Raw genomic sequence first — 24,738 nt, 5'->3', positions numbered from 1 at the left:
TATACAGTTTTACCTCAAAGTAAATGCTTTATCCTCATGTTTGCGGTACAGTTAACAGATTTTTTTTTTTTTTTTAATCTTCAACATGTGTGTTCTGTTTTCATAGAACAGAATTGTGTAGCTGTGTAGTTCATGTGACATCCTCCAGCTGTGTGTCTGTATCACTTATCTTTTCTTCATTTCAGTCTCCGTTTTGGATTCTCAATATTCCTTCAGAAGACATGGCAAGGGGCCTAATGAAACGGACAGTATGTGCAAAGTAAGAGGTGAAAAATCTTGTAAATGTTAATGTAGGCTGTGGAAAATTGTTCTGCTGTATTGTGGCAAATATTAATTTTGTGTGGAGGCTTAAAATAAACGGTCTCTGATTAGCTCTGGAATTGAGGAGGTGTTACTGGAACCTGTAGGACTGATTATGTCCCATGCCTGTCGTCTTTACTTAGTGTATGATCAACGCGGGGTCTCAAAACTATGTTCTTCACTGCAGAGCCAGTACTTGTGGTGTCACTGATGTTTTAGTCCCCTTGAATAATGTTTAGCTAGTGGTTTGTTCTACAATGTGTATGGAATTAAAAGATAAAGCCAGTGATACATAAAAACTGAAAATCAAGTTTGGAAGAGAAAGGTAGTGGTTCCTTTGTGTCACCCTTGTAGTGCTGATATCTGAGCCCTCAGCCCGGACCGCTGCAGCAGAGATCCTTCTAGAAAATTCAGGAGCACAGGGACATGCCAGAGAGTGGTTGTTCCAGTGGCTTTTGGCCCTTCTTAGGGGTGTCTGAATAGTGTGCTTTCCAGTGAGGCTTGAGAGATGTCTCAGAGGTATGGTTCAGGATGAGAAGCAGCATAGCTGTGGTATGGCTTTCTGACCGTGCTAAATTTGGGTTGTCTGTGCTCTACTGTTCAGGGTTAGTTTGGTGCCTCTGCAGAGCGTGGCATGGTCTCTGGTGAGTGCTTCTTGTGTCAGGTATTGAGTTTTACCTGCAATGACTTGGCTTGAAAACTCTTGCCTAAAGAAACCCCATGTGTGCAAAATTGTCCCTGTGATAGTATGTTTCCAGTGAGGATAAACTACCAAAAAGTAGGCAACTAAGCAGATGTTCCATGTGCCGTGCTCTTTCAGCTAATGTGTGCTTATTTTATGTAGAAATCATAACTGACCCACTGTTTTTTTTCCTGGTCTGCTGCTGGTTGTGGGGAGATCTATTAGTTTTAGAGTAAGATTGCTGGAGCATGTCCATTGCAACACTAATGAAAATTAAAAGCTTAGAAGCATAACATTTATCTAAATAAAATCTCCCAAGCATTTTGTGTTGTTTTTTTTTTTCAATACACATGCAAGTGTAAAATTAAGGAGTGGGCCTGAAGGTCTTATAAGAGCTTCTCCAACAGTTGAATAAAATTCAAAGATGAGTATTTGGTTCTGTCTAGTATAGCTGATGCTATCAGCATTTTCTTTGCTTCGTCTATAAATATAGTGCAAATTCTCACAGTAGATGAATCACAAGCTTTAGGAAAAAAATGAGACGCTGCAAAAAATGTGATTTTTTTTTTTCAGGGTAAATGCAAGTTAGAAATGTAGCCTTACATAATTTATTCGGTAAAGGACTACTTTAACAGAACAGCTTACCACTGAGCCTTCGTATGTGCTATTGTCACTTAGTAAAATGTAGTTCTCTTTTTTTTTTTTTTTTTTGAGTGGGCTAAACTTCTGTACATTTTGAAGATTTTCCTTCAGGAGTCATCTTTGAAAAGGTACTACATGGCACTGCTAATCCTTAGGGACTGTGTTTATGGTGTGTTGTAAATGCACATACAAGTGTCTAGCAATATATGCAGTGACACTAGGATTCCTGTACCAAAAGGATCTTTTTCTTTGATGTGGAAAGGCCACTCGGTTGGGATATTTGGATGCTGGGGGAGAGATCTATGCTGTGGTGTTGTTTCTTCATTACAGTAGTGTCAGCTCTCTCATTTTCCGAGGCAATGCTTTTCTTAAAGCTGGCAATATGGAAACAAACAGACAAAGCGTAAGAAGACAGCGTAGTGTTTAAACATCTGAAAATGTCCAACATCATAACCACATCTTAAAAGGGGGCGGAACCTCTGATGAGGTCATTGTACGTAGGATGTTACAGTTTCTCAATTTGTGTTACTCCAGAGTAGCTTAACACTTTCAGAGTCTGTTCTTGACCTTTTCCAGCCTTTGCTTACCCCATCAAATCGGTAGGTACAAATGAATTCTGTCTCATTTGCTAGTATCACTGTCTGATCACTGCCAGATACAGGTCGGGTGATAGATATCCAAGGGTGGTAAGTCTGAAATTTACCTTTACCAGACAAAAAAGCTTCCTTGAAATAGCAGTTTAGGATTAAAAATAAGTGTATCCCTGCCAAGAATAAAACTTAAGCATGTGCTAGGAGTTAAATACTGCACTTCAATATTCCATGAAGCAAAGCATAAATACATTGGCCAAGAAGGTTAAAAGGAGTAAGTATCTGTAAGGCATTATTTCCTGCTATGTGACTGCACCCTCAAAAACTTTCTAATTTCAGGTCTATATTTGAACTGTGGGGTCATGGAAGATCTGCGGGGGAGCTCTACGCATCTTTGAAGGACTATCCAATGGAGAAGATGGTATGTGTGTAAAGAATCTGGATGATACTGTTCCTTAATCACACTGAGTAGCACTGCAGCTGTACTAATGAAAGTGTCTTTGGTTTTTTTCAGCTTCCATATCTACAGTCAGACTCTACTTACAAAGTACATATTCATACATTTAATAAAACGCTGACCCAAGCACAGAAAATAAAAAAGATAGATGTAAGTAGATGTTTAAGAAATCTTTGCCTTGTAATCTATTCATGTTGTTCTTATCCCATGATATTGGTGTATTTAAGTTTGGGCTTCCTGAAGATCTTAAAGCAGTTTAAGGCTTATGTCTTATCAGCTCTAAATTAACATTCCCTCAAAATTCATGACTGTGTTTTATTTTCTAAACAGACCATGTAAGGCATATACAAAGACAAACAAATATCACTGCTGTTTTCGGCTCAACGTGCTGAGGAAACTGAAACTTATTGCCCAAAATGACAAGATTCAAATGTCTAGAGTTAGGTGCTAGATTTTTGGAAAATCTGTTCCTTGATCTCCATATTAGGCATTTATTGTTGCAGAATATGGAGCAAGTGACTTCAGTTGCAAACTGTGGATTGTGTGCTGACTTCTTGTTCTGTCCGTATGCTCTTGTCTGCACTTGTGCTCTCCTCCTAACTGTATCTGCATTTTAATTAGGAAATTTTTCTAAATTAGTGTTAATTTCTGCTCTTGCACTTTCTATTTTAGCAACTATTTATCCTATTTACTTCATTTACAGCGACTGAAATTATCTGTATTAATAGTAGCTACCCTTTTCTGTTTGTTCGGTTTTTGTGTATGTGAAATAATGCTGGCTATGTAAATTGATGTAGCTGCACATCACTGAATTTTTAAAGCCCGTTGTTCATCATCAGTGTTGTTTTTATAACTCTAAAATTACATAATTAATATGCACAGTTCATTTCCTCTAAAGTTGGGTTCTGTTCAGTTAATAAAAAATGTTATGGTTCCTGACTTCAAATTAATCCTTATCCATTTGAGCTATCTTTGTTTACGAGAAAGGCATTTCAGAAATCCAGAGAAAATTGAGAATGTACTTTTAGTACTAATCTGTCATCTCTCACAAGTGGAATTGTGGTTTGTTTTTTTCTTTTTATTTTTTGCTGGGGTACATATTTCAAAAATTCGACCCTGGTTGTTGTTTTTTTTTTTACTTTGTTTTTCTTTATGGTATAGGCTCTTGAATTTCTGCCATTCAAAGGAAAAGTAAATTTAAAGAAACCAGAACACACCTTCTGGATTTTGGAAGATTATGGAATGGACCCAAATAATGTTCCAGAAGAGCCCTTTCATCTGTATTTTGGTAGATGGGTGCGTGAGTATGCTTGCTTCAGTTCTTATGAGCTTGTATTTTCAGGAATGTGTTCTTCAATTTAAATGTAAAAAAAAATGTGTTGAGTTTTAATGGAAGCAGACAATATAATTACGGCTGGATCTGTCACTGCATAATACACTGATACAAGTTTTGAAAGTCCTTATTATGACTAGGAAAAAGCAGATTAATTCAGCAATTTAGAGGTGCAAAAAATTGAAGTTTTGCCTGGGGACACACCTTATCTTGCCCTCCATTGAGGGAGCTCAATGCAGCAGTGAGACTGCACGGCTATGGTGCTGTATTACAGTATTGTGGGCCCAGATGGAGCTGAAAGCACCAGCCTCTTGTTTCAAACACAAAGAAAGATTTACAGGACCTGTAGATGGCTCACACCCCGGCTGAGTTGCATCAGCCACGCTGGAGCATTCTCTTAAGTGCTTCAAGTGTCCTGACAGGCTCCTCTGCAGACGTGCACAGACCTTGAGGCTTTGGATATCGGCTGGTCCAGCCCACAGGCGGATGTCCGCCCGAGGGGACGCTGACAGTGCAGTGCTGTACAGTAGGAATCACATTCAAAAACTGTCTGGAACTTGTCATTTGGGGTCTTTACTACAAACCTGCTTGCCTGTCGGTGTCTACACTCCAAACCTGCTGCATGTTCAGGATATCCTGAGGAAATCTGATCTAGTCTTTTATTTTTTGTGAGGAGAAAGTGGCTACCCAAAGAACATCTTCCAGAATGACACCAGCCCCTGATGGGAATATGTGCTTGCAATGTCCTGGGTCAAGGGCAGCTGGAGGGAGGGAAGACCGCTGCTGAGGTTGTACAGCTATGATCAGGGGCTTGTATTTGGACAAATTAGAGATCCAAGTGATCTGCTAGCACCTGTGAATATTCCTCATGCCTGTGATTAATGTGAAACCACCCTGGGTTGTGGCAATACTGCAAAACATTGCAGCTGTTGTCCCATCTGTGCTGGATTCCTGAAGTGTTTAAAAATGAGTAAACCAACCTGAAAAAAAATTGGCAAGTGTATTTTGTTTATCCAGTAAGACTGATGTTGACCGGAGCTGGGGAATAGTGTTGGGAGAGCTTTTGAATGTGTTTTTTTCCAGACTGCTTTGGTGCTTCAGCGTATTTTGGAAGTCTTATGTAAAAATGTTAGCATTTGGTCTTTGTTTGTTTTTTCCAGTGATTTCTGATCTGTCAGTTTAGACAAATTTAGATTTTGAGCATGACAGAAAAGCAGTGAAGATCGGAATTCTGTGCGACTGTAAGCATGTGCATGTGCATACATGTGTTAACATGCATTTCTACTCCTCATCACTTTGAAATTCTTTTAACTCTGAATTGCCAGGAATTGTTTTTCTGATACCTAGAATAATAGCACAGTTGCTCTAATTGCTATTTCTTCAGAAGAATTTTCCCTCTAAATTGTTTGTATATTTTTGACCTCTGTCTTGAAGAATTTATCTAGGTATTGAACCAAGGTATCTGTTGCTTGGAAGGAAGTCTGTCATGTTTTCAGATGGCAGAAAGCAAAGCGATGTGTTATGAAGTTACCTGTTTGTGGCGTGGTGTCACTTAAACAAGTCTGTTAGCCTTTATGCTTATATCTAAGACCTGACAGTGATTTTAAATGTTCCAACAGATTGCAGATGGCCAAAGAGAACTTATAGAGTCCTACAGTGTAAAAAAGAGACACTTTATTGGAAATACGAGCATGGATGCCTGCTTGTCTTTCATTATGGCAAACCATGGGAGAGTAAAACCCAATGATGTTGTATATGATCCGTTTGTTGGAACAGGTAAATATTTTATTCTACTGATGGGAAAAACTGGGAGATAGTGTTACTGCTCACACCACACTTTCACCTGGTGCAGCGGCTTCTGGTGCTTGACTGATATTTGAGATGATACCAAAAGAGAAATGGTGATTATGAAATGAATATTTTGTTAACTTCAAAGGGATTTTCGGGGAAGGAGACCAACTTCAGAAGATGTAAGCAGTTTATTTTACACTTCTGACAAGTCTGTCTTCACTGTATTGTTTTATGTCACATAGCTTAAACACCAGTTCATGCGTGTCATGGACTGCGTACGATCCAAGGTGACTAAGAACTGAAAGAACTGAAATTTGGCTAGAGCACTCCTTGCAGCCACTTTCAGAATGTTACAAGGAGCAGCACTTCTGGAGGTGGCTATTTAGAGGAGTGCTGAGGGCACTTTGGGCATATAACACATCATAGCAATAGTTAGGTGATGGCACTCAATAGTGATCAGTTCCTTGTACCATCACGTCTTGTCAGGATAATACTGCACACCATGTGTTCGCCCCCAGCTGAACTTTTCTTAGCTAAGCCAGGAGGGGGAGCTTTTGTTCCACATATTACTGTGTGTGGCGTAGAAGTACTTTTTACCTAAGGGAAACTGCGCTGTTTTGTAGGTGAAATAGAAGATCTATTGTGTCAGGTTGTGCCGTTTAATCATACAAGAGTATATTGTGTTAAGCTACCATAGTAATTTTTTCAAAAACATAACAAAGGTTTTGCTAAACTTCGATCAGGAAGACCACGTGTGAGAGACTACAATTAAAAATACTTACATTAATGGGAGGATGAAGAGAATTCACTGCAGAAATCACTGCAGAGAAGCTAGGGAGAGAGAAGACAGCACTGCAGGGTCACTAGTAGGGCAAATTCTTACTGACATGTGTCTTCTCTGTACCTTAGAAAGCGGACCATGGATATAATATTTTCAGTAACACAAGGCTTCAGTGAACCTTATCTTTTTTGTCTTAAATTTTTGTTCATATACAACCTGATTTTTTGTGGTCATAATAATGTCTTATGAAATTTCCTGCTCCTGCTTGTGCTTGTGTTCCTTGCAAATGGGCAGTAGTCTTTGAAAAATCGAGGAAGTTCCTCTACTTCATCTCTAAGCAGTTTGTTTCATTTCAGTGTCTATGGTTTTGTGTCTCTTAACAAAAATCTGCTAAACCACAAAATCACAAAAGATTCTCTGAGAGCATTCATTCCGTTGGAAGTGAAAATTCAAGGGGAAAAAAAAAAAAAAAGGAAGGGTCAAGTGAGAGGAAGAAAAATCCCATAGAAGTGGCAGAGCTGTAGAAGTTAAAGTTAAATGTTGTGTTTCAGTTCAAAAGGTAACATATACAAAATCCTCCCCAAATGGCCTAATGATTTGAATGGCAATTTTTATGGGTTTGTTACACTAGACATTGTAATATACAGACTTGAGACTAAAGGTATGTAAGGGACACTGGAGATAGTAGGTGGCGCACTATTTGTCAGTAAAGTGTATTTGTGACTAAACAACTGAACAGTAGCTTTTGCGTCTACTTTTGGTGAGTTAACCCCAGGAATTTCAGTTGTCTCTTGAGGTCCTTTAGAGGATTTTTAAGATTGTCAGTGTGCAGCACTGCCCTGCCACTGGAATTTTGGGAGTTAGTTCAGAGTTGAGAGTGATGCAGTGAGTTTGAGCTGATGGGTTTGGAAAGAACATACATTCAGGATTTGAGGAGTATTTTGAAGAAACTGCAGTTCAGATTTCTGTATTGATGCGACTTTATTGATGCAACTTTAATACCTGGCTTGGTTTCATCCTGGTTTTTAGCTGAAAGGGTAAACAGTACCAAATTGGAACAGCCTTGCAAAATGGTGCTTGCTAGTTGGAAGCAAACTGTTTTTCTGGATGAGCCAAATCACAAGTCTTCCACATTAGTGTAAGAGTGGACAATTGGAATTTGTCCTTGGAATAAAAAGTGTTTTTGACCGGGCTGGTTTAGGAGACTTGATTTCCCCTTTTTTGTAAAACAAAATTGGAATGGCCAGGATTGGTTTTGAGTTGTAAAATGTAACTTCCATAAACTGTTTAGATATTCTTTCCTCAGTGTTAGGCAGAAGGAAGCCTGGAAGTTTCTGGAAGAATAAATCAAGCTCTTTACCCAAATACTTTATACTTCCTCCTAGACAATCTGTTCAGGTTATCTCAATAAGCTTGCTCTTTGTACCTTTGCAAGATATTTGTCCCTACTTTCCCTTTGCCAGTTTGTGATACTGCGTAATTGCAAATGGCAGGAATTCTTTCTTTGACATGCTGGAGGACAGTGGTAAGACCAGACCCTCATCTGTGCTGAAGAGATGGGGGAAATAGGGTACGATAGAAAGGCATGAAGTTCTGTGCCATCATCATTCTGCTAACAGTCATCAGGGGACACAGTGATTCTCTGATTAATCCTTTGTGTACATCTGTTTGATATAGGTCAAAGGGCTGGCCATATTAGAGTATTTAAGTATTCATGCACCTTCTGTGTGAACACAGTTGAACTAGTACCAGCGGAGGTTTATTAAAAGCTGTAAGTTCATGTTTTCCTAACTATTTTTTCCCCTGTGATTAAAAACATTCTTAGATGGGCAAAGTACTTTCTTCTTACTTTTTTTATAGGACTGGGTGGTATGCCATACTTGGGGTCAGGGGCTAGCTAAATTTGTCTTGACCCTCTGGAGGTATTGCCCATCTGTTCTGAGGGATTGCATCAAGAAGGGAAATGGGTGACTCCTCTGGGGTGAGTAACCTTGCTTTTCCCCGATCCATTTCACAAGAAAAAGCAGAGGATTTTTTTTTTTTTTTTTTTTCCCTTTCTCCCTCACCTTCAGTTTTGGTAGAGTTCACTAGCATATGATATAGGAGTTTTCTAGTGCCCCAAGATGGGATCTTTAGTCTGTGCACGCAGTGCATATTAGGGATTTGTCCTGAATGGGTGGCGTGGGGCAATACAGCCACCTGAGATGCTCCTCTCCATGCTGCTGGTGAATGGGAGAACTGGTATCACCTGCACAGCCAGCTTGCTTGTTGTTCCCTGTGCTTCATCCTGTGGCAATCCTCCCCTTTATTTTAGCAGGACTTGTTGTATACACAAGCAGTTGACATCAGTACCGTGGGGTTCACAGCCTTGTTCTCAGTCACTGTTCTGTTTTAAACCGTTCTGTTAGCGACACACCTCCCTATTAACAACTCGACACAGCTCTTTGGTAATCTTCCGCTGTCTGTCCTTTTTTCATTTGGAAGCTGGTAAGGAGAGAACATCATTTACTCTTTTCTGTGGGCTATTCAGCCATTGCCCAGTTTCAAGGGGAACTCACACATGTTTTTTGGATAGTTTTTTTTTTTTTTTAATTAGGAAAGTGGATCACGGTAATAGTAATTTTAAAAGTTAGTTTTATTGCAGGATGAGTACACTAATAAATGTACTGACCAAACAGGCAGCATACTCACAGGGAAAAATGCATCCTTACATAGCTTTCACACTGCAAAACACTTGCAGAAACTTTTTTGATGTTGCTGTTTACGTTGGAGGTATTTACATTTACAAGGTTCTTGACCATTGCTTCTTGCTCAGGGAATGGCCACACTATACAATAAGTTTGATTTTTAGATACAGTTAAGGAGTCTGTCTTTGAGAAGAGACATGGTAGAATTGCCATTTGTTTGGTGATGATTTTTCAAATCGTTTGCAAACAATTTGAAATTCTGCTCCTTGCAAAGTAGAATTAAAAGTTTTGGTTCATGTTATGATTAAAGGATCTTATTGCCTTGAAATACAGAAAACCGTAAACAAACTCGTAGGAACACTCTTCAGAGATAGAGTGTGACATGGGGCATAGCAAGATGAGGAAGATCAGGTATAGCAGACATGGGACTTAGTGTTATCATCTCTGATTATAGTTGTATACTGATTTTAACTGGTTGGTAGTTTTAATTTTTTTTCTTTCTTTCTTTCTTTTTTTCCTTGGGTCTAGCTTTGGGTCTAGTGTGCTACTGGTGTAAACTCCTGAAGTTCCTGAGCAAAAAATCCTAACACAGATAATATTTATAGCAGCATTTTCTTCCTTTTATAGGTGGCCTTCTAATCTCCTCAGCACACTTTGGAGCATATGTGTGTGGTACTGATATAGATTACAACACAATCCATGGATTAGGTAATGTTGCATATTTCTAAGCCACTGAAATCTTATTCTCTGGAATTTAAGAATACTGATGGTAGCGGATGATACTTAGTGGATTTCAAAGCAACATTAGTGTTCACAGGATTTATTTGGTCATGCTTATTTTTATTGACCAATTTACATGTATCCAAGCTAAGCTATTCTTTTATTTTTTAAGCAGGAAGTATTGAATAAAAGGAATAATGAAAACCAAAACAAAGTTCCAAATGATAATTACAAGAGCTGAGTGCTTTCTTGGCCTGTGATGTAGGAAGCTTCTTGTAACCTAACACAGGAAGTCTAATCCCATTCTTCTCTGAAAAACTTCAGTGAAAATTATATCTGACTTACTGGAGAGGATTATGACTGATGGATAGTGAGAGTATCTTGCAAACCAACATTTTTGTCAAGGTGTTCTGTGACACCCTATGCAAATGGTGCAGCAGAACTTTTCTCATGTATTTTCATTATTCCTTGCTACTTGTGAAGTTTATTGCAAATACTTGTGACAGCAAATAGAATAAGGCAGAAGATAAATGCTGGGTTTGTATGCAACATTAATTCTTTGAATTAAATGATTGAGTATATAAAAGCTTTTCCTATAAAACAGTTTGTTGAGTATGCGTTTTTTTTCTGTTCCGTGCCCCGCAGGCAAGGCAAGCAGAAAGAACCAGAAATGGAGAGGGCCAGATGAAAACATCAGAGCTAATCTCCGACAGTATGGTTTAGAGAAGTATTACCTTGATGCGCTAGTTTCTGATTCTTCAAGACTGATTTGGCGAAAAGGGATGCTGTTTGATGCAATCATTACAGATCGTAAGTTTTTTAATGCTTTTTGTTGCCTAATAACAATGACTAAAAGATTATTGCCTGTGTCTACGCTTATGTGCGTTGGTTTAATGTCTTGATGGGTGCTCAGATCTGCAGTTCCCATATTACAAAAGATGACTGTTGAGAGCAGCGCTGCGGAAATTGGATCTGCATTTGACGTCTCTGCATTTATTTTAAGGTTAATTATAAATGTGTAACAAAGCTGGCGATAGTACTTTCTTCCATGGAGAGAATATTATGTTTGCCCCTAGAAATCAATATGGCTGAAAATCATCCTTTGAAGAAGTCCCGTTCAGTAAAGGCGTAACTTCATTGATGCATGGAGACTTCTTGTCAGAATGGCCTATGCTGCTGTTAGGACTTGATCTGCAACACAGTGGGGTCTGCCGTACAGCTCTGATGGTCTTCTGGAGACTTAACGTTAAGTGCTTATTGGAATGCTTCCAAAGAGAAATTTTAATGCATTTCTGATACACTTAACTACTAGAAGCACTAGTGGTTTGAAAGGATCCTCCACGCTTTTAGAAACCTGTGTACTTAACACCATTCCTCATGCACGAGAGGGAGTAGAGGCTAAGGGAATAAATAAAAGACCTTGATACAGCGATTTCTGATTTCTAGTGCTGTCTCCTATGATGACACATCCATGTTAATTAGGAATAAGGAGCGTGACTTTTCTTTGTGTGTTGTCTGCTAATTTTCGTTTGGCCTGTTTGGCAATAAGGCGATGTAGAATACTAATATGACGTAGAACTGAGTTTGCAAATTGCATCACAACTTCTGCGTTTACAAAATGGTGATATTGGGGCTTCCATGATGCTGAAACAAGTCTTACAAAAACAAATGCATTGAACATGAAATAGGTATGTTATGCTATTAGAAACGTGCAGAAAGGTATGAGAGAAAGCCACCTCTGTCTTTTCTTATCTGTCTGTGTAAGAATTACCATTTGTGTAATGCGTTGGCAAGAGATTTCAATATATACAACTTCATTTTGAAAAAGATTAGCCGAGTGCTATAGGGGAGATGTTAGTGTCTGTTAAACAAAGGAGGGTAGGATTATTTGTCACATGTTGGAAATGTAAGGAATACCTTTTAATGAACAAAACAGAAAAGCATTGTCCTTTGTAGTGTAGCAAACGCCTAAGCTGCTAGGAGCCTCTTACTGCTGAAGGCCTTTCTATGAAACAGTTTTAAAATAATCTTTTGGAGCAAGAAACTTGTAATAGATCTTGAAGAAATTACCCTAACTGACTTTTACTTTGTAGAAGCTTTTTTTTCTTCTTTTTAGCTTTGTAGAAGCCACAGTTTGTGCACTGTTGTGTATGTATAATATAAGTGTATGTTATTTGGACAAAGGGTGAGATTCTCATCTCTGCATTATGCATTTGCTTTGTATAGCACCCTATGGTATCAGAGAAGCTACTCGCAGAACGGGTTCGCAAAAGGAAACAGTTAAGTCAGCCGAAAGAAGGTAGGTAAGCTGTCTTGTCTCTTGTAGAACATAAATGTCTTCATGGAAACCCAGTCACAGTTTTAGAATCTTTATTATTTCTTGGTTGTCTGTCAGCAGTTTAAGAAAATGATAGTAATAATAATTAAAGAAGAAAAGCCCTTTTTGTTGTGTTTGCAGAACTAGTATGTCACTTCATGAAGTCCTCTTATTTGTTCTCCCTGCTTATCATTTGCATGTGTTTATATTTCAAATCCTATTTCTCTTCTCTGCAAGCCACCATTACCTTGTGTTTCGTGTTCTCAGAAAGTTCTCTTCAGTCCCTGTAAGCTGCAAAATCATGAAAAAATGTAAACCAGAATACCTCTGGTTTCAGTTGCTCCTTTCTGTTCAGAGATAGTGGCATGGCTTCTCCACTGCCTGGCCTTCCTTGTCTTCTGCCTTTTACTTTAAATTGCCGTTAAGAAGGAGGCTGTGCAGAATAACTCTTCCCAACGTGCTTGTGGTTCTTTGACTTCCACGGATACTGAAGATGGTAGTCTGAAGAGCCGGTAGGGGAGTTTGGGAAGCCGTATTTCTCATAGTAGAAGTTGTACTCCTGGATTGTCCTAGGTAGTTTTGCAAATCTCAGATCGTGCTATTTTGTGGTTTGGGTGTTTTTGTTTAGGGCTTTTTTTTTTTAATTAAAAATGCAGGTTTTACCCATGCTTTTATGTTTACACTTGTAAATTTTCTTGTTTAGCACAGAAAATCACATCTTCGTTTCATCCAGTTATCATCTAAGTGACATCTTTTTTGACCTGTTGAAGTTCGCAGCAGAATATCTGGTGATGGGAGGAAGATTAGTTTACTGGCTGCCGATATACAGGCCTGAGTATGTATTCTTGATTTCTGGTATGTAGTACGTCAGAACAGATGCTACATTCTCGCTGTGCTTTCTTTTGGGGCATAGTACAGCTGGAACTTCTGTAGTGTTGAATGCTCAGAATTCATATTTTGAAACTTCACATGAGGGAAAGTGAATTGAAATATAGTTTTTGGATGGAGGTAATTCCCGATTATAACCAAAAAGAAAAAGCCTTCACGTGTCATTGCAAATGCATGTCCAATGGCTTGAGGTTTAAGCTTAGAAAAATAGACTTTCAAGGTGCAGACAGATTTCTAAGGTAGTAGTAGCAAGGCTCTTTATTAATATGTGTTTCTGCTAGAATAGTTGATAGAGGTGCATGACAAGGTCCTGTAAGAGAACATTCTTGGCTCTTTGGGGTTTGGCACTACTGATTTAGCTTTCTTCTGAGAAATCAAAAGCCAAGTGACCAAGAGATGGCAGTGAGAGGCAGGGAGTGTAGGGGAGCAGCCCTGTTAAGGACAAAAGAGGCCAGCAGAGGCTGCAGGATGCTGTCTGCTCAGTAGTGCAGCCTGGGATTAGAACTGGGTTTAAAAGGAAAGACATCTGTTTGCATACCTTACTTCAGCATCTCTTATCTAAGGTTTTGATGTTGGTTTTTTTTCGGTTGGGTTGTTTGTTTTTTTTTTTTTTTCCAAAACTGTTTCACGGTAAAGTGGGGAGTTGATGTACAGTGGCTGTTTCTAAGTATCTTCCAGGTGTAGATGTGCTCTGAAACTTCTTCATAGAAGAAGAAATAGCTTCTACAATGTCATGTGTTTCTATGTACAGTCAAACTGTACTGATGCATAAAGTGGTGGTTGTCCCTGGTTTCACCATAGAAATGGCGTCTGACGGTCCTACATGTAGTTATCACGTGCTGTTTTGAAAACTTGGAAATCAAAAGGAGCCATTTCTGTTACATTCTTCCATAACAGAAGGGTGCACTTAGTAGCTTGCTTTTTTTTTTTTTTTTTTTAGCGATAGAGTTGGTATTTTAGGCTTTTTTTCTTGTAAGACTAGTCACAAACAAAACAATGAATGCCATTAACATTATTATAGCTAATTGTTCAAAGTGTCTGTCTATACATGCTTAACCCTGACAGACCGTGTGTGGTTGTGAATTCTTAGATTTCCATGTCAGTAAACTCTGTGTGGAATTACTGAGATTATTCTGTTTGTCAAGATACCAGAGCTTTTTGTCTGCTCACTGAACATTGGTATTTAACTTCAGATAACTGGGAACTGCACCTTCTGCTTCTTCTTTAGTTGCTGTTTTGGGGAGGTCAGCTTGCAAGCTCTAGTTGGGTTCCCTCTTAAAATTTGTTCATACTACTGTGACTTGATATACTGAAGTCGCTATATTAGCACAGAATATTAGTGTTGTCACTTTATGTTCAGCTGTGATGAACACAGGAACAAAGATTAAAGCAAGTATGCGTGGGGAAGATAAGGTACTGTCTACTAATATGTTGTGTTATCAAATATCCCTTGGCAACACCTGCCATCAGGTTCGTGTGTTATTTGAGATCCTTATGTATTACCTTAAATTAAGAACTGGATTAAAATGGATGTTTGTTGAAACCACTGCTGTGTTTCTTACTTGAAAATGTTCTGAGTTTTACCTGAAAGAATGTAGAAATATATGCATTAATGCTAACAGACAGGGCTTTTTAACAAAGTGATAATGATCTCTCCCTCTGCAAGATAGCATCTCACTCCGAAGTTTACTCTTTCAATCTGACATTGAAATCATTGTTGAGTCTGAATTCTTTTAATTCCTTTGCAGTCAGGCTTTTATATGGTTATGAAGAGAAACTTTTAAGATGTTGTGGCAGAGTGCCTACCTTTGTAAGAGAAAGAGGCAGTTTGGTAGTATTAGGTGCATCAGTAGTCCTGTGTAACAGAAATAATAGTTGAGAATTAATTTGATTCTCCCTTGTCAAAGGCATGTTCTGACTTCACCTAGCCTTGATTGCACACATGAGAAGTGACTGAAAGGTGATTTTTGCGATCTGGAAGTTTTGGAACGATGCAGAGGCAGTGCTGTTTGGGTTTTTTTTCCTTTTTACAAGTCTGTATGTGATATTGTCTTACTTGTTTAACAGCTCGCTATTATCTTTAAGAAATGTCAAGATTTCCATCAGCACCTAGGTGGATCCTATTTTGAGTTGTGTTACATTTGACTTCTCTGTCTCCCAGAACAATACATTTACTTTGTAAAGGTCATTCAGAAAATGCAATTCTTTATGGGAAAAATACAAAGGTCCTCCTTTCTGTCTTCAAGTGATAGGTGTGAAAGTTGTTTAGTTCTGCTTTTCAATGTCTGCCTTCTGTTGACAGCCAAACATTGGGGGATCATGAGAGCAAGCATTTTATATGAAATCATAATCACTGACAGTACTATATACCATTTTATCTATTACGTTGTAGTAACTATTACCGGGAAGCTTATTATAAAAACTAAACGGCTCATCTGTATTTCAGTATATAGGAAGGATGTCTGATCTCATATTTATCTTATTAGCTAGGTCAATACTTCTTGCTCCTATAGTACCATACAAAGCTCTTAAATCCTTAAATTCCTCTTTCAGCATTTGGAGAAACTGAAGGACTGAAAGCGATCTACAGAAAGCTGTTTTTATAGAAAATAGTAGGCTTATGAGATGGGGGCATCCAAAACAATGTAACTGATTGCTTCTGTAGACAGGATTTAATTGCAAGCCAGTGTTGCTGCCATCTAATGTTAAAAGATCATGGGGTTTTTTTTGTTTGTTGTTCTTCTATTTAGGAAAAAGTAATTACAATGTGATAAATTTGTAACACCAAATTCTGAAGTCCAGAAATGTCCCTGTCTAATAAGAGCTGGCTTAATACAATTTGGAATTGAAGTGTAATGATCTCCTTTTAGGGAGACAGAGTTAAGTCTCTTGTTCCTACAACTTTATATTTGTTGACTGTGGAGTACATTTTTTAAAATCGCAGCTCTGATTAGATAAGTTATTACTTCTGACTGGCCGAGAGATTTTGTACTTGAAATTATATGGGCAGGCCTGTGTGCATACATTAACATCGTGTAAATAGATCTAGAAAATGGAGGCGGGATGTGTCTCTCTACTGTGAGGTTTTAATTTATTCTATGTACTTTATGTCACAAGTTGATTGAAATATGTGCTGTAAAAACTCTGGAGCACCAATGCCTGAATTTCTTCAGTCAGATTAAAGTTCATAGCAACTTTCTAGTGTAAGCCATTTTGTGAAGAATCTGTATGAATTTTGTTTCAGATGCAAGTGTTCCAGTTCATGAGCTTACAGGTCTATGAATGTTTATTTCTTCCAGATATACAGAAGAGATCATTCCCCGCCACCCGTGCCTGAAACTTGTTAGTAACTGTGAGCAGATGCTTTCCAGCCACACGTCAAGGCGCCTGATAACCATGGAAAAGGTGAAAGAATTCAAGGTAAGCTTGAATTCTTGATTATAGTGTGTAAAATAGTAGCTATTGCATTCATGAAAAGTTTGTGCCTTATTTCTGTCACGCTTAAATTTTTTATGATGAGAGTTCAAGCTTTTGTAAAATTGCCACACATTTCTTTAAAATAAATTGGGTAGTGATTTAAATGACCATTCTGGTTTTGGTCTTTTCCTTTTTCTACTCCATTTTTGATAAACTTTTCATGGTGAGCAAGCCGCTTAATAATGTGAAAGAGATCTTTGAACTTATGGTTACTTCTGAAAGTTGCATATGCTTTCCTTGGATAACTGAACTCTGTGAATCTCATCCACAGAGATGCCTAGATGCCTACCTTCCCATTGATTCCAAAGTGTCATTTGATGCCCAAGTAAATACTAAATGCCTTTGTGGGTCTTGCAGTATAGGTAAACCTGTTCTGGTAAACAGGTAAAATTCTGTTCCTTCATTTTGAGAGTGGTATTTTTTTTAGCTTTTGAAATAGTATTGTAGCTGTGACGTAAGTATAGCAAAGCACATTGCCTTTTTTTTGTTGTTGTTGTTTTGGGACATGCTGAGTCTCTCCTGAGAGGCTGGGACCAGGGAATATTGCATTCAGGTCTCCTTTCTGTTCTTGCTGCTACTCTCACCCGATACTGTTAAAAGAGATGCTAAACAAAGGTGAAGCAAATTCTTAATGAAAACACATGCAAACGGTGAGCAAGTGTTTTTAATACATGCCTGTCAGTTGGAAGAGCTGTTTTAAATGACAGGAGATACAGCCAGACTGCTGTGTCTGCACGGTGCTTACACTAATAAAGCAGCAGGGTTTCAGTACTGCATTCATAATGCTAATGATGACTGAGATTCTCAAGTAGCGCCTGAGTTTTTTTACAACGCTGTATGTGGAGGTCAGAGCCATAGCTGCCAACTTCACCAGTAGCCAACCAAGAGGCTAAATTATGAAAGTTTTTGACAAGTACGTCTCAGGATGTTCATGGAGGTTTTCTGCAGCAGTTTTATTACTGCCAGTGCTGTAGAATAACATGTTCTAATTTAAAAAAAAAATTAAAAAATCCACCCTTCTGCGAATAGACTTTCATGATTTGTTATTCTTGTTTTGTGCATGACCGGTACTTCAGTACCTGCTTTGACAGGTTCATGTCTGGAAATGCATAGCTCTAATCACCTGAGTCTAGTTGGCAGGCTTACCGCTTAGATAAAACTGTGCAGGTGCTTACACTCAGCACTCCAGATGTCTTTTAGATAATTTAAAGGCAGCAGAACCCAGGTACTGTTTCTGACGATGCAAAACTTGTCCAAATAACAAAATACTTATTGACTCCTTAGCTAGTGCCTGCTTGGTTTAGGGTCTTGTTGTTTGGTGTCTAGCTGTCCAGGATTTCCCCACCCCAGTGTCCTGTACCTGGGATGTGGTTTTTCCTGTCTTAATTTCCTGAACAACCTTTGAAGTGAATACTTCTGACTCACCAGATATGATCATGAAATTCAGTAGTTGGACTCTTGGCTGTTTTTCCCAAATGAAACGGTGAATTTTTGTGAATATACAAACATTTATGTTTCAAGACAGTTCCTCTCTGCTTTACTAAACTGATGTGTAACAGGTGCTCACAAATGCCTTTTAATTCAGCTTAGTGTAGTGCTAGCAACTGACTAAGAAGTTTTACAAATCATGTGGTGTCATTATGCAGTCCTTTGGTTTTCCCAGTGTTTGCCACCAGTAACGAATTGCAGATTTCACAGCAAATTTGATTTCACTATTAACACTCTAAACTCTTAACTGGAGATTAATTCAGTTAGTTACTGAACGTGAAATTGGTGGTGCAATTGATTGTGCTTGTAATGTAAATGAGACCATAGTGAATGTAAAAAGTGTGTCTAGTTGAAGTATTGATCTATCATAATTAACCATAAAGCATGAACATCATAAATGTTGGGTTAAAAACCTCACAAAAGGTGGTATATAACTCACTGTCTTATAAGCATCCAATCTGTTCTGTTCAAGTTTGTGATGAAATCACACCAACTGGAAAAGATTTCCTGCTGAACACAGTGTTGGTGGGAGTGGACTTTTCCAGCATGTGCACAGTATCAGCAGAAGAGTTGTTTGTTTTTTAACATCTAAAGCTTTTTTTGGACAGCCATGGTGGTCATTAGTAACTTCCCTCCTCCCTAATCTTAAATTATAGTGATAATAATAAAAGTCAATGAAGGCACTTGTAGAGGGCAGCTAGCAGTAGCCAGCTACCGACTTGTAGTCTTCTAAAACTCTGAAGGCAGAAGAATTAGAGAAGTGAAGAACCGGAGTGCGGAACGGGAGAGGAACAAATCAATACGAGGCGAGAGCTTACTAGCCTGATGTATTACTTTTTTCTATGGACATTAGTGTCACTTCTTCTGGTATTAAATGGATGTGGATCTCCCCAATATCTCTCTAAACCTGAAATAAAACTTTCTAATTGATATTATAGCAGTCAGGACTGTGTGTGATCTACCCTCATTGAACTCTGAAGGGAGGTTTTTTTGAAGCAGTAAAAACACCAGTTCAGCTCCCCAAAGACTGTAGGCACTCATGTAAGAACTGAAGTGTAGTGGACGAATGAGAAGCTGTTGGCCAAGTAGATTCTTGTTGTAAAGATTGTGATCTAGTAGGAGTCCAGTCTTCTGCTTTAGGTCAGAGGAGGTTTGAACCAATTCATCCAGCCTGAATGAAGTGAAAATGTACCTTCCGTCGTGCCAATTTATTTTTCAAAAGCCTTAAAAAATATAGTTATGTGAGGCCAAAAGGTCTCAGTTTGTGCCACCTACATCTGAATTGTCATCTGACTTGAATCATTTTTTATTTGAATGTCAAATAACTGGTAAGTGGTTAATCAGTAGGGAAATAGGAGTATAAAAACTTAGAGCATTATTACCGCAAGGGTTCTTTGTAATCTATTTCTGGTGATCAACCAGCTGTTTTCAGAAGGACTGGACTTACTAACAGCATTTAACTGTAGGGTTGTTTGATGTTCTCTTTCTTTACAACTGTATATCTGACTTTCTGTTTTCTGAGACTTGTTAATTTCCCCATGCTGAATTATTTCAGCTATTGCTGAATTACTTGCTTCATTCCTCTGCTGTCTGATACGGTACCTGTTTTGCCAGTAATGCTGCCTGGTTCTGAAGTTTCTAATCAGGACTTCTTGTAAAAAATACTGGAAGAGAGATGTGTAATTGACAAGGGCTGAAAGAGAATATAGAAATAATGTAGCACGATGAAACAGAAAACTTGACTGAAGGGCGGATGCTGAGCGTATGACTGCTCGTGAAAGAACTCTGGAGCATCGGGCATACGATGGGTCCAGCGTTTTAGTGTCAGACAATCATTCCAAAGTTGTTGCTGGTGTAGAATTTTTCCTACTGAATTTAGCAGTGTCTGTTCCTGGGTGTGACCCTGTTGTCCCTGATTTGGAAACTGCTCCGTGTTGTTTATAGCTGTATAACGTTAGGACAGGTGGTTTCTGTAGCTACTGTCCAGCACCAGATGTAGAGTGGTAGGAAGCTGTGATAAGGCTAGAAAGACTTTTTTAAACAAAACCTGAATGTGGGTAATTACCCTGGGGCTGAACTGAGGCATGCTAGATTCATAAAAACCTTTAGAATATCCCTTAATATTTGCCAAGATTTAAAAAAAACCAGAAATTTCTCATTATCTTAAAGCTTCCTCCGCTTTCTTTCACCTCTTTCATAATTTATTTGAGATCTGTAACACCTTTTTTAGTGTTATCTTTAGAACAAGTAAGTGTTGAGTTGAAAAACTCAAATTAGGTAAAAGCAACTTGGTAGCACGCACTTTGACAAGAGCTTTGTTAGTTTTTGGTTGTCACAGAAGTAATTGTAAGACATTTCAGAGCAAAAGTTTTGTGTGATGACTGTTTGCAATTAGTCTGCTGTTTGGAGAACTTAAATTATTCAAAGTGAGAACCAAAGAATGACCAGGGACTAATGAACATCTTCTGACTTTTACATATAAAGGAAGAAGTCCTTTTTCTTCTTGGTAGTGCTGGCAGACTGGGGAAAGAGCTTAGTGCCAGGTAGGCTGATCGTGGCTGATCAGTCTTGGAAATTATTTCTTGGGAAGTCTCACTGTTTTGTGTTGAATGACCAGTTACAATCTTTATGCCTTGAAAGATATGTACAGTTGTTTCAAAGGAGGTAAGTGAAGAAGGCAACTTGTCCCTAGATGCAGCTGTGTGTCACAAGCAGTATTCCTTATTCGTCTTGTGTGCTGTGTTAAGAGGAGGAGACTATCTCCCTTAAAACACTGTTGTTCAATTCCATTCCCTGAATTTAAACTTTTTTTTTTAAATAAAAAAAAGCAAGATAAAGGGAAAACCCCGTCCATATTAATTGCACTGGACAGTTTAATGCACTTGAGGGAGAGTTGGCACTGCCACTGACATCCTCTATAAGAGATCTTCTCTTACTGCAAAACACTCCTGTCGAGTATTTAGAGTGCATGTTCTACCAATTTGCGCTACTCAAGATAGAGCTTAGCTGAGGATGTGTGACTGGATTCCTTACTGAAACGGGCTGGTGCCTGATGCCCAGGCAAATTCTAGTGCAAATAGTCACAAGAAATTGATTCATGGAGATTATTTTTGACAAGTTCTTATCTCTGAGAATTAAATGCAGCCTACCCCTAGTGTTCAGATGGTACCCATTCAGCTCCCCATGTAGATATAGAACTTGTTCAGAAATCATTAGTCTCTGAAATCCAAGAATTCCTTTTACTTCAGTCAGATCTTATGTTGCCCAGAAAACTGTTTTGACTAGTGAATGTCAACAGTGATTGGCATCTCCAGGTAGTTCAGGATTTTCTTACTTTCTTTTCTGTTTTTTAAGAAGCAGTTCCCAATCTGTTATTTTCTTCAGAAGCAGTTACCATCTTTATTGGGTGCTCATGTCTGTACAGGGGGGAGAGGTAGGGAATGGAAGCTCTTAAGCTGGAATTAGTATGATGTGGCCAGGAGCTTCCTTTGTAAGCTCTCCTAAGAAATCCGTGCCTGACCACAGATCTCCTCTCATCTAGCGAGCAATGATTTGCATAGCTTTTGATGAGGCCTGGATTTACAAAATGGATTCTGCTGAGGAGTGCTGCACCAAACCTGTTTCCATTTGATGAATGCAGATGCTCCTCTTGCAGCTCTGTTTAACTTGAAGTTTGTTCTCTTACGTATCATATCCTCTCTTTGCCCTAACCAGCTTGGGGTAGAGGGGGGGTAGTTCCTTTCTTCCTTCCTCCTTCACCCTGAATCAGCATTTTGTTGTTTAAGGAGTCAAGATGAATGGTGTACAGATGTGTGACCTCTTGGAGGTTGTGGAGATTAGTTTTTATGTTAAAATACTGTTGACCCATATATCATTATCCTTCAGGATCAAATATCCTATCCATTTCTCAAAACAAGCAATAGAATTACCATTAAAATACATCTCAAAGGTATAAAAATATATTATACGTTTAGGTGAAAGAAGGATTTCTGACCTACAAATTCAGAGGAAGAATAAGTGCTCTCTTTTCCTCAGAGTGCTCCTGTATAAGAGACCTGGAGAAGTGGGTACAGGCTGGCTGTGAGAGGAGCGTGTCTCAAGTCCTCCTTGTTTCCTGTCTGCCTCTAGCAGTTATTTTTTTTCCCCATGGACATGTTAAAAGCCTGTTGATTATCAGTCAGAGAATGGTCTTGGAGATGGCAGTCTCTCACAGGTGACCAAAAGACAATAGATAGTGCCGTGTCTGCAGTGGGTTTACTGAGGTCATTTTCTCCTGCTATTTTCCAGCAGTGCAGTATTTAAATAGAACTAATTTGCTTCTACCGGTGTACATGCTTTGCATGTTAGATACTCCCATGGCACTTGACATGTAGCAAGTTAATTTAAGACAGTGGCATGCTACTGGTACCTGCTAGGATAGCAGAAAACTACTTCATAGGCATATCCCATTGTGTCCAGAAGAGGGCACTTGTACGTGCACGCAAACATCTTGCTGTGTTGGAAAACCTTTTGTTTCACTTCTTTAGTTCACTGCCTATCAGGATATTCAAAGCAAGACGAGGTGTTGATCTTGCTAGGCGGAAAACCTGGAAAGGCTGCAAAGTAGCTGAAGGGGGAGATTGTCTGCTAGAATTCAGTTCATCCTGGCATTGTAATACTTCGTCATACGAAAAAAATTGACTTAAATCTAGTTCCATGTTCCTACTACTTATGCTAAAGCATTCCACAGTAACCTTATTTTCAAATATGAAGAAATAACTGAACTGTAAACTTAAGTAATGAACCAGTCTGTAGGCTGCTGCGTGGCTTAAAAATATTAGAACAATGAGGATGCATTGAGAAGAAACATTTAGTGGAATAGAAGTTTAGTTCTGTCATATACTTGTTCTTGTTTTCTCGTTGCACAGTTCGGTTGTTCTATGTGAGGCTGCTTATCTCAGTTCCTTCTTGCTATTGAGCATAATAAATTGACATCAACGATAAGTGTAAAACTGTTTTTAGAAGTTGCCATCAGTTTTCTTTAGCCTCTCGATGTTTAAGTTTGATGTATTGTTTATCTTACAGCATTGATAACATTAGTTGACAAGTATCTTAATTGTATAAAGCCACAGTACACAATGAACTAAACCTTTGTGTATATAATGGGCCAATTTCCTAAACCATGTTCTTGGCAGATGTCAAATAGGTATTTACTGTGTCAGCTTTAACTTTCAGAAGTATGTGAATGCTGCACACACAAAAAATTAACTGTAGGAACTCATTTTAATAATTTGCGTTGTTCTTCTGTTTGTATCTGCCTTCCACGAACCTCTGAGTGATTGAATTCTCCAGGTGGTATTATTTCTGGGAACTAAGCTTTATGTTTTCTTTATAAAAGTCTGTGTGGCAAAGTACCGGTGCTCTTATTCATTCATGCAAAGGTTGGATTCTGGTGATGTTAGCTGAGATATTTCCAGTGATGCAGCGCTGTTAAAACTTCAGATGTCTGGTACTGACAACTTGCATCGTTTTGCTCTACAGAGTAGAACGATGAAAACTTGAATGAGTACATAAAAAACCCCTCAAAACTGCCAACAAACCCCTTAGTTTGCTTACAGCTGCTGTTTGATCAATGTCAAATGAGAGTCCATTACATGTGGATTTGCATTTCTATTAAATGTTAAGACTTTGCAGTAAGATGTATATGTTCTTGTTAATGCTAATGGAAACCTTAGCATCCTATTTTTGAAATGCTTTAATCAACCTAATGACTTAAATGTTTGCCATTGCATTGTAAAGAAAACTCAAAAACTTTAGTCTTGCTTGTAACTGTTTGAAAAAGTCTGGAGGGAAACCAATGGCAATACCTGCGGAACATACTACTGTAAAATCTAATGCTTGCATTTTGATGCCATGCAGGATCAAGATCAGAATTCTTACTTGTTGGATGGTCAATGTATGCCATACAGGGGACACAATTCTTTCCGTGAGAAGTATTTCAGTGGTGTGACAAAGAGGATTGCCAAGGAAGAAAAGGAGAATCAGAAGTAAAATAAAATATAAACAGATTTAAAAATGAGGAAAGAATGAAGATCGTGTTTCTCTGTAAGGACATCTGGATATGAACATTCATTTGGATGCTTCAGGAAAATAAATACTGCTTTTAATTTTAAAACAAGATGAAACCCACAACACAGGTTGAGAGCAGTTCTTTTTAATTAGCTTTGTTTATAGCAGATTTTATTGTACAAGTTTTTTGAGTCTTATTTAATTTATATTTGTACTTTCAAGTACTAATGATGATTGACTAAAACCATTATTATTGCTCTTTCACCATTAACATTTACAAAAAAGTAGTAGTATTATTTGGCTTCTTAAACTGTGAACATCTGGCTGTTTTAGAAACACGTGGTGGTGATCAAGCGTTGCTTATTAAGAAGATCATTTTAATTTGTTTTTTCTTTTTGTAAATGGTGTACAATAAAACAAAAGATTGTTGTGATTTTTTTTTTTAATTGTTGCATGCAATAATTGCTTGTATGAATTCTAGTTGCTCTGGCTGAGTCCAGAAGTGTTTGAAACAAACCAAAAATATAAAGAAACGAA

The 24,738-nt window shown here is 38.3% G+C and overlaps 1 protein-coding gene across 1 annotated transcript in view; it reads left to right on the top strand.

The window, feature by feature from the left end:
- Positions 1–24,353, top strand: part of TRMT11 (tRNA methyltransferase 11) — a 28,551-nt gene extending 4,198 nt beyond the window's left edge. Inside the window, exons 3-13 of the mRNA XM_086461246.1 lie at positions 186–259; positions 2,554–2,635; positions 2,729–2,821; positions 3,833–3,967; positions 5,624–5,780; positions 9,891–9,971; positions 10,629–10,793; positions 12,210–12,282; positions 13,004–13,135; positions 16,488–16,608; positions 24,052–24,353. Of these exons, the coding sequence (XP_086317372.1) occupies positions 186–259; positions 2,554–2,635; positions 2,729–2,821; positions 3,833–3,967; positions 5,624–5,780; positions 9,891–9,971; positions 10,629–10,793; positions 12,210–12,282; positions 13,004–13,135; positions 16,488–16,608; positions 24,052–24,183 (1,245 nt within the window). The 3' untranslated portion in view covers positions 24,184–24,353. The remainder of the gene's footprint in view (positions 1–185; positions 260–2,553; positions 2,636–2,728; positions 2,822–3,832; positions 3,968–5,623; positions 5,781–9,890; positions 9,972–10,628; positions 10,794–12,209; positions 12,283–13,003; positions 13,136–16,487; positions 16,609–24,051) is intronic.
- Positions 24,354–24,738: the final 385 nt, after the last annotated feature.

This window comes from Leptosomus discolor, chromosome 2 (assembly GCF_034619465.1).
Source record: "Leptosomus discolor isolate bLepDis1 chromosome 2, bLepDis1.hap2, whole genome shotgun sequence".
Classification (NCBI taxonomy): domain Eukaryota; kingdom Metazoa; phylum Chordata; class Aves; order Leptosomiformes; family Leptosomidae; genus Leptosomus; species Leptosomus discolor.
Note: the sequence above shows the minus strand (reverse complement) of the source record. Positions and strands in the feature narration are given on the sequence as shown.